The sequence below is a fragment of the Echinops telfairi genome, unplaced genomic scaffold, assembly GCF_000313985.2.
Source record: "Echinops telfairi isolate 266 unplaced genomic scaffold, ASM31398v2 ScPeMD7_25;HRSCAF=90, whole genome shotgun sequence".
Classification (NCBI taxonomy): domain Eukaryota; kingdom Metazoa; phylum Chordata; class Mammalia; order Afrosoricida; family Tenrecidae; genus Echinops; species Echinops telfairi.
The window spans coordinates 19041820-19051791 of NW_022103922.1; the positions used below are offsets into that span (position 1 = coordinate 19041820).

Genomic DNA, 9972 nt, shown 5'->3' on the forward strand with positions numbered 1-9972 from the left:
ACAGCAGAAAGTCAAGTGCACCGTCGGCACCTCCCTCACCCCTGTCCTGCCGGACCTGCTGTCAGCTCGCCCAGGGTGTCTGGCTGCCTCCTTCTACCTTCAACACATTGTCCTCAGCCTTGACGTTACTTTTCTGAATTTCCCTCCCCACCAAGACCCTCCTGTTCTCAGGTCTCCTCACGCTCACTTCTGATGGGGTCACCCCATGGATGCATGCGTTTCCTCCACAATCCCTTGGAAGCCACCTCCACCTCCACTGCAGAACGGGGGGACTGTGGCCACAGAGTTCACTCGGACCTCAGACGACATTCACGTCCCAGGGGAGGTGGAGGCAAGTGCTCCACTCAGACCAAGCAGCAGCTTGGCTGACTCCCACCTCCTTGCTGGTGCCTCCACCAGCGCGCCCCCTACACACACACACCGCTTATTGCTAGTGACGTAATATATGTGCTTCATAATCAAAGAACCATGAGCTCCCTTTGCCCCTGTGCCTGGGGGATATCATTTTTCCTTTACCTGGAAAAGCCCCCTCTGATCGCTCTCCTTCAGCTGCCAGGCCCTCAGGCTTATTGGCAGTTGATGAAATTGCAACAGATCTGACGCTGGGAGATGTTTCTGCACTGTGTCGTTGGGGTCACGTGAGAGGACATACCGTGCACACTGATGGTTCTCCAGGATCCTTCTTCCTAACCAGGAACAGCAGAGCTTCCTCCATTCCACTCTTCTTCTTGAAAGACTTTCTCAGCCAGCGCGCCTCTCACTTCACTGTGAGTCACCTGGAGAGTGTTTAAAGATACGCATTCTGATTCAGTAGGTCTGGGGTAGGGTGATGCTGGCCCCTCGACCACCCTTGAAGGAGGAGGCCCCGGTTGTCCCGAGGCCTTACCCATCTCAGGAAACGACATGATCTCACCGTGTTCTTCATCTGTTCCTGTTGATGTTCACAGTGTTCTGCAAACTCACTAGAGTTTGGTGCCCCCAAGCCTCCATGATCCAGTCCTGTGTGAACGAAGGGAGTACACTGCTGACCAGAAGATGCTCCGGGATGTCACTGTCAGCAGTTCCCATTGAGGCAGATCTCCGAAGGATCATTCTTCAGTTTGGGTCCATGGTTGCGGCTATTGTTGGTGCTGTCCAACTCCGGAGACTCATCTCCAGCCCATAGTAGATAATGTTCTATTGTGACCCCTAAGGTTTTCCCTGGCTAGTTTTCAGAATGAGGCCCCCACCCTTTTTTTGTCCTAATCTGAACCCGGAAGCTCCACTGACACCAGGCCACCATCAGTCACCTGCTGGTCTGAGATATACTAGTGACACAGCTTCGGGCAACGTGAAAACCAACAAACAGATGGACACGGGATGGAGCAAGCAGCTCCCTCTCCCTCCATGCAGTCTTCAAAAGCCACGCTACTAAAACTGAGACCACCTGCTCAGCAATAACAAGCCTGGCTTCATGTCATAATCCAACTTTTTCTTATACTCTAATATACACCTATCGTATCTGTCATGTGTGAATAAAGGATGGAAAATAAGCTGCAGTCTCTTTACAAGACAGGTGAGAGGGCAAGAATAGCAACGTGTCTAGAAAGCATGTGCTCCATCATGAGAGGTCTCCTGTGCTCTACCAAGGGGTGAGAGTCGATCAGAAATGCCACTCTCGGACAAAGGTGCTGCAGAAGATTTTTAAGCAGGAGTGGCATGCCCACGGTTACACTTTTAAAAATACAGAGAGGTCAGCAATGGTGCTGGTCAACACGCAGGTCACGGGAGCTCCGAAGAACAGCTATGGTGAAAGTCATTCTTAGGCTTCTGTGACCCATGGTATTTAGAGAGGACAAGGAAGCAAAGTTGGCTTTTCCCAGCTCGAACAACTTGGTAGGAATCAGAAAGGGGGCGGTAAGTTGATGTGCATGTACTGAGCTTGGGCTGTTTATCAAATATCCAAGTAGAGATCTTCATGGAACAATTGAGTGCATAGATTGGGGGCTTAAAAGAAAACTTTGCTAAATACTATCAATTTTAAATTCTTCAGTAAATAGGGTCACTAAGAGTCATGGTGGTATCATCTGGGGTAGGGGACAGAACCTAAGATGGAGAAAAATAGTTAAATTGTAGGTAGAAAGAGGGGATACTCAATGTATTCACTAAGTCTAAAGGAGACATTCTCTGAATGAAGGGCAGTGATATCAAAATGTACCAGAAAGAACACAAAAATGTGCATTGAGCATTGACTGGTACCTTTTGGAACTTGATTGCCAGGCAATCCCTGGGGTCCCAGGAACCAACAGTTACAGTATGGTGATGAGGAGGCTGTAGGGCTGATAGGGACACCTGGCTCCTTCAAGAATTCCCAGGTAACCAATAGAGAGAGAGGTCTGCAGGGCCAGCCCCAATCCTAACTATGTGGACACCCTCTTCCCCCTCAGAAGAACGCACTTGGGAGGACAGCACTGGGGCTACAGCTGGGAGGAAGGGTGTGTTAGATTCTAGCACAAGGGAGAAGTACAAAAGGATGGAGAGGGAGGAGAAGAAATCCTGGACCCACCAAGCCTGGAGGACAATATTCCTGCTCAGAGCAGACAATGCACAGAGGGGACCATAGGGCCAGCCCCACTATGAGACACGATGTCCCTCACGAAACCTTAGTGCTGTGGGGGACAACACTGGAGAGACAGTGTGGGAAAAGTGCACAATCTGACCCTGTCGTGCTAGGGCAAAACACTAAGGCCATGCAACAGAGCAACAAGGGGAGCAAAGTGATGCAATCCCCGGGGAATACCAAAAATAGACTTTAGAGGCAATGTGTGGCACCCCATCAGACTCCACTAGAAAACACAAAGTCCAACAGACTTTGAACTATCTGTAGGCGTTTCCATTTTTGTCAGTGGCTTTCTATTTGTTATTTTTATTTTGTTTTGGGTTTTTTTTTTAGTTATTTGGGCTTCCTTTGTTGTTTTATTTGGCTTTGCCAGGTTTTGCACTTAGTAATGTATCTGCATGTCTATCTAGATAAGATGGGTGGGATAAATAATTTGGAGATGAAAAGAATGGGACCAATGGTTCCAGGGGGGTGGGGGGGATACAGAAGAAGGGGGGTGAGAGAAAGGAAGGGGGGTGGGAAACCAACCCAGGGACAAGGGAACAAGTGAACTAAAATCAATGGAAATAAAGATGTAGAATGCCTAGTGGGGCTTAATCTAAGGCAATAAACCAGAATGAAGGCCAAACATGATGGTGGGACAAAAGGAAAGTAAAAGGAAGTAGAGGAAAGAACCTGGAGGTAAAGGACATTTATAGAGGTCTAAATACAGTCATGTGCATATGTAAATATATACATAACGAGAGGAATAGAACTATGTACTCATACCTATATAATAAGAATTAAGGTTGCAGATGGACATTGGGCCTCGACTCTAGTACTCCCTCAACACAAGAACACTTTGTTCTAACAACCTGGCATTCTGTGATGCTCACCTTCCCGACACGATTGCTGAAGACTAAAAAGGTACATAAGCAAATGTGGTGAAGAAAGCTGATGGTGCCCGCTTATCAAAAATCTGGGGTCTTAAAGGCCATCTAGCTCAGAAGCACACCAGCCTGTGTGATCATGAGGTGTCGATGGGATCAGGTATCAGACAGCTAAGACCAAGAAAAAAATCATACCCGATGTGAATGAGGGGGTGGGACATGGAGTGGAGATCCAATGTCCATCTGTAGATAAATGGACATCCCCTCACAGAGGGGTCACAGTGAAGAGATGAGTCAGTCAGGGTGCAGAACAGCACTGATGAAACAGACAGCTTTCCTCTAGTTCTTTGGTGCTTCCTTCCCCCCCACTATCATGACCTCAGTTCTATCTTACAAATCGGGTTAGACTAGAGCATGCACACTGCTACAGACAAGAGCCTGAAACACAGGGAATCCAGGATAGACAAACCCCTCAGGGCCAACAATGAAAGTAGTGATACCAGGAGGATTAGGGGAGGGTGGGCGGAGAAAGGGGGCATCGATCACAAGGATCAATCTAGAACCCCCTCCCAGGGGGACGAACAATGGAAAAGTGGGTGAGGGGCAACAGAGAATGATGCAAGATGTGAAAATAATAATCTACAACTTATCAAGTGTTCATGAGGAAGGGCGGGGGGGAGAGGAGTAAGAAATGGGGAGCTGATATCGGGGGCTCAAGTGTGAAGAGAATGCTTTGAAATGATGATGGCAGCAAATGTGCTCGACACACTGGATGAATGTATGGATTGTGATAATCCATACGGTTTGCAGTAAGAGCCCCTAATAAAAGTACGGGGGGAAAGGAAGAATTCCCAGGTTTGGTGTCCAGGAGGCAGCTCTGACCTTGCTCCCTGGCCCTTGTGCTTTTCTAAAGAGGGGTATCCAACTGGACTGCTCAGGAACCTGTTTGAGCATATGGTGAAACCTGGAGCCTCTTAGCAGAAAACTGTCAATTCATGCAATATGAGGGGGCTTCAAAAAGTTCATGGGGAAAATGGAATAGAAAACGAATGGATTTTTCTACCAGACTTCTTTTAAGCCCACTCCTATTTCTTAGAGTTATCACCACCACCACCCCCAATCTGTATACCACTATAGGGGTCCCAACTTAAGAGCCTCTGTTGTACTAAAGTAGCAGAGGTTGACCAAGGGTTTCACAAGCATCGTTGTTGGGGTGTTGACAAGGACAGGAGCTGTCCTCCTTCCCATGCTGGCCGTACTCATGGAGATTACTACCCTCTGCCCAGAGTTAGCAGAGCCAGACCCTAAGTCTGCTCTCACTCAGCAGCCCTGGGTTTAGCATGAAGAAAACAAAGGCAGGGAAGAAACAATGGACTTGGGTGGATTGTGCAAGAAAACAATAAGGCAAACAACACTCCAGACTGAAGTGGGGGAAGAGGCTTTGTTTAAAGAATGTCTGCGTGGCATCAAAGGCCCAGAACAAAACATCACACTTTGAATGAGGGGGAGTGTGGAGTGGAGACCCAAACCCATCTGTAGGCAACTGGACTTCCCCTTACAGAAGGGACCCAACGAAGAGATGAGCCAGTCAGGGTACAGTATAGCACCGATGAAACATACAACTTTCCTCTAGTTCTTGAATGCTACCCCCACCACCAATATCATGATCCCAATTCTATCTTACAAATCTGGCTAAACCAGAGCATGTACACAGGTACAGATAAGAGCTGGAAACACAGAGAATCCAGGACAGATAAAACCCTCAGGACCAATAATGAGAGTAGTGATACCAGGAGGGGGAGGGGAAGTTATGGAGAGAAAGGGGGAACTGAACACAATGATTTACCTATAACCCCCTCCCTGAAGGATGGACAACAGAAAAGTGGGTGAAGGGAGACATGAAAAAATAATAATTCATAAATTATCAAGGGTTCATAAGGGAGGGAGGGGAAAAAATGAGAAGCTGATACCAAGGACTCAAGTAGAAAGAAAATGTTTTGAAAATGATGATGGGAACAAATGTACATGTTTACACAATGGATGGTTGTATGGATTGTGAGACAAGTTGTACGAGACTCCAATAAAATAATTGGGGAAAAAGCTTGAATTAAAAACAAAGAATGCCAGCGCTACGTCAGCACAAGGGAGAGTGCAGCAGCGGGTCTCTCTGTCACTGTGCTTACTGAACCTGGATGTGCAGACCCTGGGCTGTGAAGGAACACAGGATCGGAGGAAAGCGTCAACAACCTGCAATACGCAGATCGCACCGTCTCGCTCGCCGAAAGCGAGGAGACTTAGAGCCCTGGCTAATGAGCTGCAAAGACCGGAACCTTTGGTCGGGCTTGCAGCAAAATGGAAAGAAAACTAGTGTCCTCGCAACTGCACAACTAAACAGCTTCACGACAGACAGGGAAAGGGTTGCGGCCCTCCAGGGTTTCACTGCACTTGGAGACAAAACAAACAGACCACATGCTGAATTGGGGGAATCTGCTGCACAAGACCTCTTTCAAGGGTTACAGAGCAAAGAGGTCGTTTTTTCGTAATGAAGGCGTGCCTGGCTCCAAGCCATGTTATTTCACTCGGTCCCCTCCTATGCATGTGAAAGCTGGACACAGAGTAAAGAAGCACGGAAGAACGGATGTGTTTGAATTATGTTGCCAGTCAAGAATAGTGAGAACACCAGGGACTGCCCAAAGGACAATCTGTGCACAGCCAGATGCAAGGATGGCCCGACAGTGTCTCGTACATGTTACCTGAAGGAGACATCCTGCGTGGTGAAGTCGGGGGCTGGTGAAAAAGAAGACCCTCCATGAGACAGACGGACAGTACTGATTCTGTTGTACGTAGAGATGCTAGGAGTCAACCGGCTCAATGGCGCCTAACAACAAACTCAAAACGTACCGCTATCTCGCTGGCACGTCCTTCTGGGGTTCCTTTTCAGCTGCGGCGTCCACCCACCGAGGCTGCAGAAGGGGTGGGGCTCCAGCCCTGGACTTGGCTAACATTGTGGATTTCTTTTCTTTCCCAGTGCAGTGGGCCCTGCATTGGGCCTCGCCTCGCCGTGCAGCACAGGCAGGTCTTCTGCCAGACACGGGATGGCATCCCCTTGCCATCAGAGCAGTGTAGCGCTCTGCCAAGGTAAGAGAAAGCAGCGTTAGTGAAAACCCCACCCCCGAGCTGGCTGACTCAGTGATGGCCCTGTGCTTGAATGGACCTCCATGCCTTCCCTCATTCTCTCCAGGTGGTTGGCATGTCCAGGAGCCCTGCTCTAGCCCTCAGTGCCTCCCCCTGTTGATCTCCCTCCAGCAGTTAGGCTGGAGAGAAAGCCCTTGTCTCTGGGTCTCAGTCTGTCATTCCTGCTCAGCCTTGGGTCATAAAGTGGCAGAGCCCTGGTGCAGATGGAGGGTCAGAGTTCAAGCACAAGGCCTTATCGAGGTCTAATTGCCCTTCACCAACAGAACCTCAGAATCCACACTGAAAGCTCTTGGGAAGTTGGCAGTATGGTTTTCACATCTGCCCCCTCCTCCCACAGGCCCGTGAGCACCCAAAACTGTTGGTCTGAGGCCTGCAGCGTCCACTGGAGGGTCAGCCTGTGGACCCTGTGCACAGCGACCTGCGGCAACTATGGCTTCCAGTCCCGGCGGGTGGAATGTGTGCACGTCCGCACCAACAAGGCCGTGCCCGAGCACCTGTGCTCCTGGGGGCCCCGACCGGCCAACTGGCAGCGCTGCAACATCACCCCCTGTGAAAACAGTATGTTCCAACCCCAAAGAGCCTTCTGCAAATACCCCACAGGGCAGCAGCTCCAGAGGGTCGCCCCTGGGACCAAGCCTAAGCATAGGACATTCGACCAGGGGCCCCCAGGCTTGTGAGTGGGGCCAGAATAGGGCATTTTCAGAGGCATGCATGTGTGCAATGAGATAGGCACGCTTGTCCAGGTGACAACCGAAAGCTGGATGTGCTTCCACGTTCTCCATCTGGCCCAGAGAGGGCCCAGTGCTACTGGCCAAGGGCTGGCTGACCCCAGCGGTGTGTGGGGCCGGAGCCCACGGGGAGGACCGGACCATGGCGCCCCAGGCCAGGCTCACGAGAAAGCACCATTGCTACGCAAGAAGCTTGCAGAGTGGCTGCCACGCCACCCACCTGGCTTCTGCTCTCACCGAACCAGCGCATGGGCACTTGCCGGAACTGAGCAGGAACCCACACCCCCGGGGTTTGAGAAGCCAGTCAATCCCTCCTTCCTCACCTCTGGCGCCTACCCTGGCCAACCCTGGCTTTCATAGATCCCCTTCGGGTGGGATCTGTTTTCTCTTCCTCCGGGTCCCTCCAGCCTACTGATGGTGCTTCCTCACCAGGAAGAGAACAATGCCTAGGTCAGAGCAGGAAGTTCAAAACAAACATGAGGCAGCGTCCTCCAGGGGGGCTCCGGAGCCACAGGCTGGTTATTTCCATCCTGGGGCGGCCGGGAGAGGGGAGGGTGGAGACATGGTCTTTGTACCATGGAGCTGACGAACTTCGGACATCAGATTCCATAGACCGAGTCAGCAGCAATCCTGAGCTAGAGCACCCAGTGCCCTAGTAAGGGCCTGTGGGCAGGGGCGCAGGAGCAGAGCAGGTTAGGGCCAGCATCCAGGGCCCGACACGCCCCAAGGAACATTGCAAATAGAGCAGAATAGGTCCTTCTGGGAGCCCAGAGAAGAGACACAGTGACCTAGGAGGTGCGGGGGTCCAAGGAGAGGGAGAGAGGAACCCCCTCTGGAAAGAGGATGGGAGATTAGAAAGGAAGCTGTGGCCACCTGGGTGCAAGCTGGAGCCACCACCCCCCCTACCCAGCAGGGGCCCAGTCCATCCCTCACTCTGTTTCACCTCTCCTTTCTGTCCCCTTCCCCAGCGGAGTGCAGAGACACCACCAGGTACTGCGACAAGGTGAAACAGCTGAAACTCTGCCAGCTCAGCCAGTACAAGTCCCGCTGCTGTGGAACGTGTGGCAAAGTGTGAAGACAGGGCTGGGGAAGACTGCCACCCGGGCCACACACACAATTCCCATCCCCCCTGGGGGCAGGACTGACCGAAGCTTTGTTTGTTTTATTTATTTCTCCCTTCCCAGCCCTGCCCCATTCAGGAGGTTTTCTTTCAGTGAGCCCAAGAAGACGATGTTGGAAAGCATGGTGGTCTATAGGTGTTACAGCGGAAACCAGCAGCTCCCAAACGTGGGTCCCAGGGCATCCTGGGGAGAGGAGGGGGGATGCGCCAGCACTAGACTAGGTTTGGGTGGGGAGAGGTAGCAGAGGGTGTGTGAGGGGTTGCTACAAACTTTTCCGGGAGCTCAGTCCTGATAGGAGGCCCATGCTGGGCAGAGAGAGCAGGGCTGACACCCTCTCGGGATGCAGGAAGGACAGGAGGAAGGACAGGGCCTCAAAGCAAAAAGAAACCTCTACACATTCATCGGCGAGAAAACCGAGGAGGGAAACCTATAGAGCTCCACTGGGGCCACACCGTCCAGCAAAGCAAGAGGGGAGCAGGCTCCGAATCCAGAGTGGCCCAGGGCCATGTTGAAGCACCAGTAGACCAGGCTCTCTGCTTGTCTGGCCGTAGCTGTTCTGCTTAAGGGATAGAGATTGGGTTCAATTTGCCAAGGAATGTCCATTTCCTTCTGGGATAGGACAGGATCGATCACGGGCTTGTACACTGGGCCAGTCTCTCCCCTAACAGCATGGACACTGGCACCAAGGTCTGGTAAGAGCAAACGATGATGGAGCTGTGGGCACAGCCTCAAAAGCCTAACCAACGTCCAAGACAGGCCTCAAAGGCTTGTTGCACCCACCCCGCCCCCCAGCAGTACTCTCAGCAATGGTGACACGGCTGTAGCACAGTTAGGTTACAAGATTATTACAAATCGGGGAGAGTTCAGCAGAGCGGCTTTGGGTGAGTGGGTTTTGGCTCCCCCTGGGACATGACCAGAAGGAAGTACGACTTGGGAGAGTCGACCTTGTCCTCTAGTGTCCCTGTGCATGGGAACGCACAGCAGAGGGATGTGAAGACAGGTTAGGAGCTCACACTGGGCCTCAGTCACTCATTCTAAGCTACCCCTTCTCCCCACGCCCCATACACACTCATGAAACGCCCCTGCTATCGGGGCTGTGTGCGTGTGCTCTGTGGCTTAGAGGAAGACAGTACTGAGGTGTGCTCGCCCCAGCTGAGTCTCTCTTCCTCCGCCCCACGTAAAAATGGGCTCCAAGATAATCTTGCTCAAAAAAAAAAAAAATCAGTGTAATGTTTATTTAAAATAAAAGAGAACGTTTTCTATGTCTATATATCTTTTGTGAATATTTATTAGGATTTCTTGTATAAAAAAGTGCAATAGTAGCCATTGTACATTGTTTTCCAGAATAAAACTATCGGGGGGACTTTGTGTTCCTGGAAGCTCTCGGGGTTGATGATTGTAACTGTCCCACTCTCAGCAGAGGTGGATGTTTTCACTGTGGGTCAGGCGCATTGTAAAAG

General features: G+C 51.0%; 1 protein-coding gene across 1 annotated transcript; it reads left to right on the plus strand.

Moving 5' to 3' along the window:
* Positions 1 to 5610: 5610 nt before the first annotated feature.
* On the plus strand, positions 5611 to 9966 carry LOC123521582 (ADAMTS-like protein 1). The gene is made up of 3 exons (XM_045289290.1): positions 5611 to 6606; positions 7001 to 7221; positions 8360 to 9966. The coding sequence occupies exons 1-3, from the start codon at positions 6278 to 6280 to the stop codon at positions 8464 to 8466; spliced, it is 657 nt and encodes a 218-aa protein (XP_045145225.1). The 5' UTR covers positions 5611 to 6277; the 3' UTR covers positions 8467 to 9966.
* The last annotated feature ends 6 nt before the right edge of the window (positions 9967 to 9972 follow it).

What these genes read in the sequence shown, in the direction of transcription:
- LOC123521582 (XM_045289290.1), top strand. Translation starts at nt 6,278, where the DNA reads ATGAGACAGACGGACAGTACTGATTCTGTTGTACGTAGAGATGCTAGG. An exon ending in CAGTGTAGCGCTCTGCCAAG is followed by an intron (nt 6,607 to 7,000) that starts GTAAGAGAAAGC and finishes CTCCTCCCACAG; the next exon opens with GCCCGTGAGCACCCAAAACT. An exon ending in CATCACCCCCTGTGAAAACA is followed by an intron (nt 7,222 to 8,359) that starts GTATGTTCCAAC and finishes CCCCTTCCCCAG; the next exon opens with CGGAGTGCAGAGACACCACC.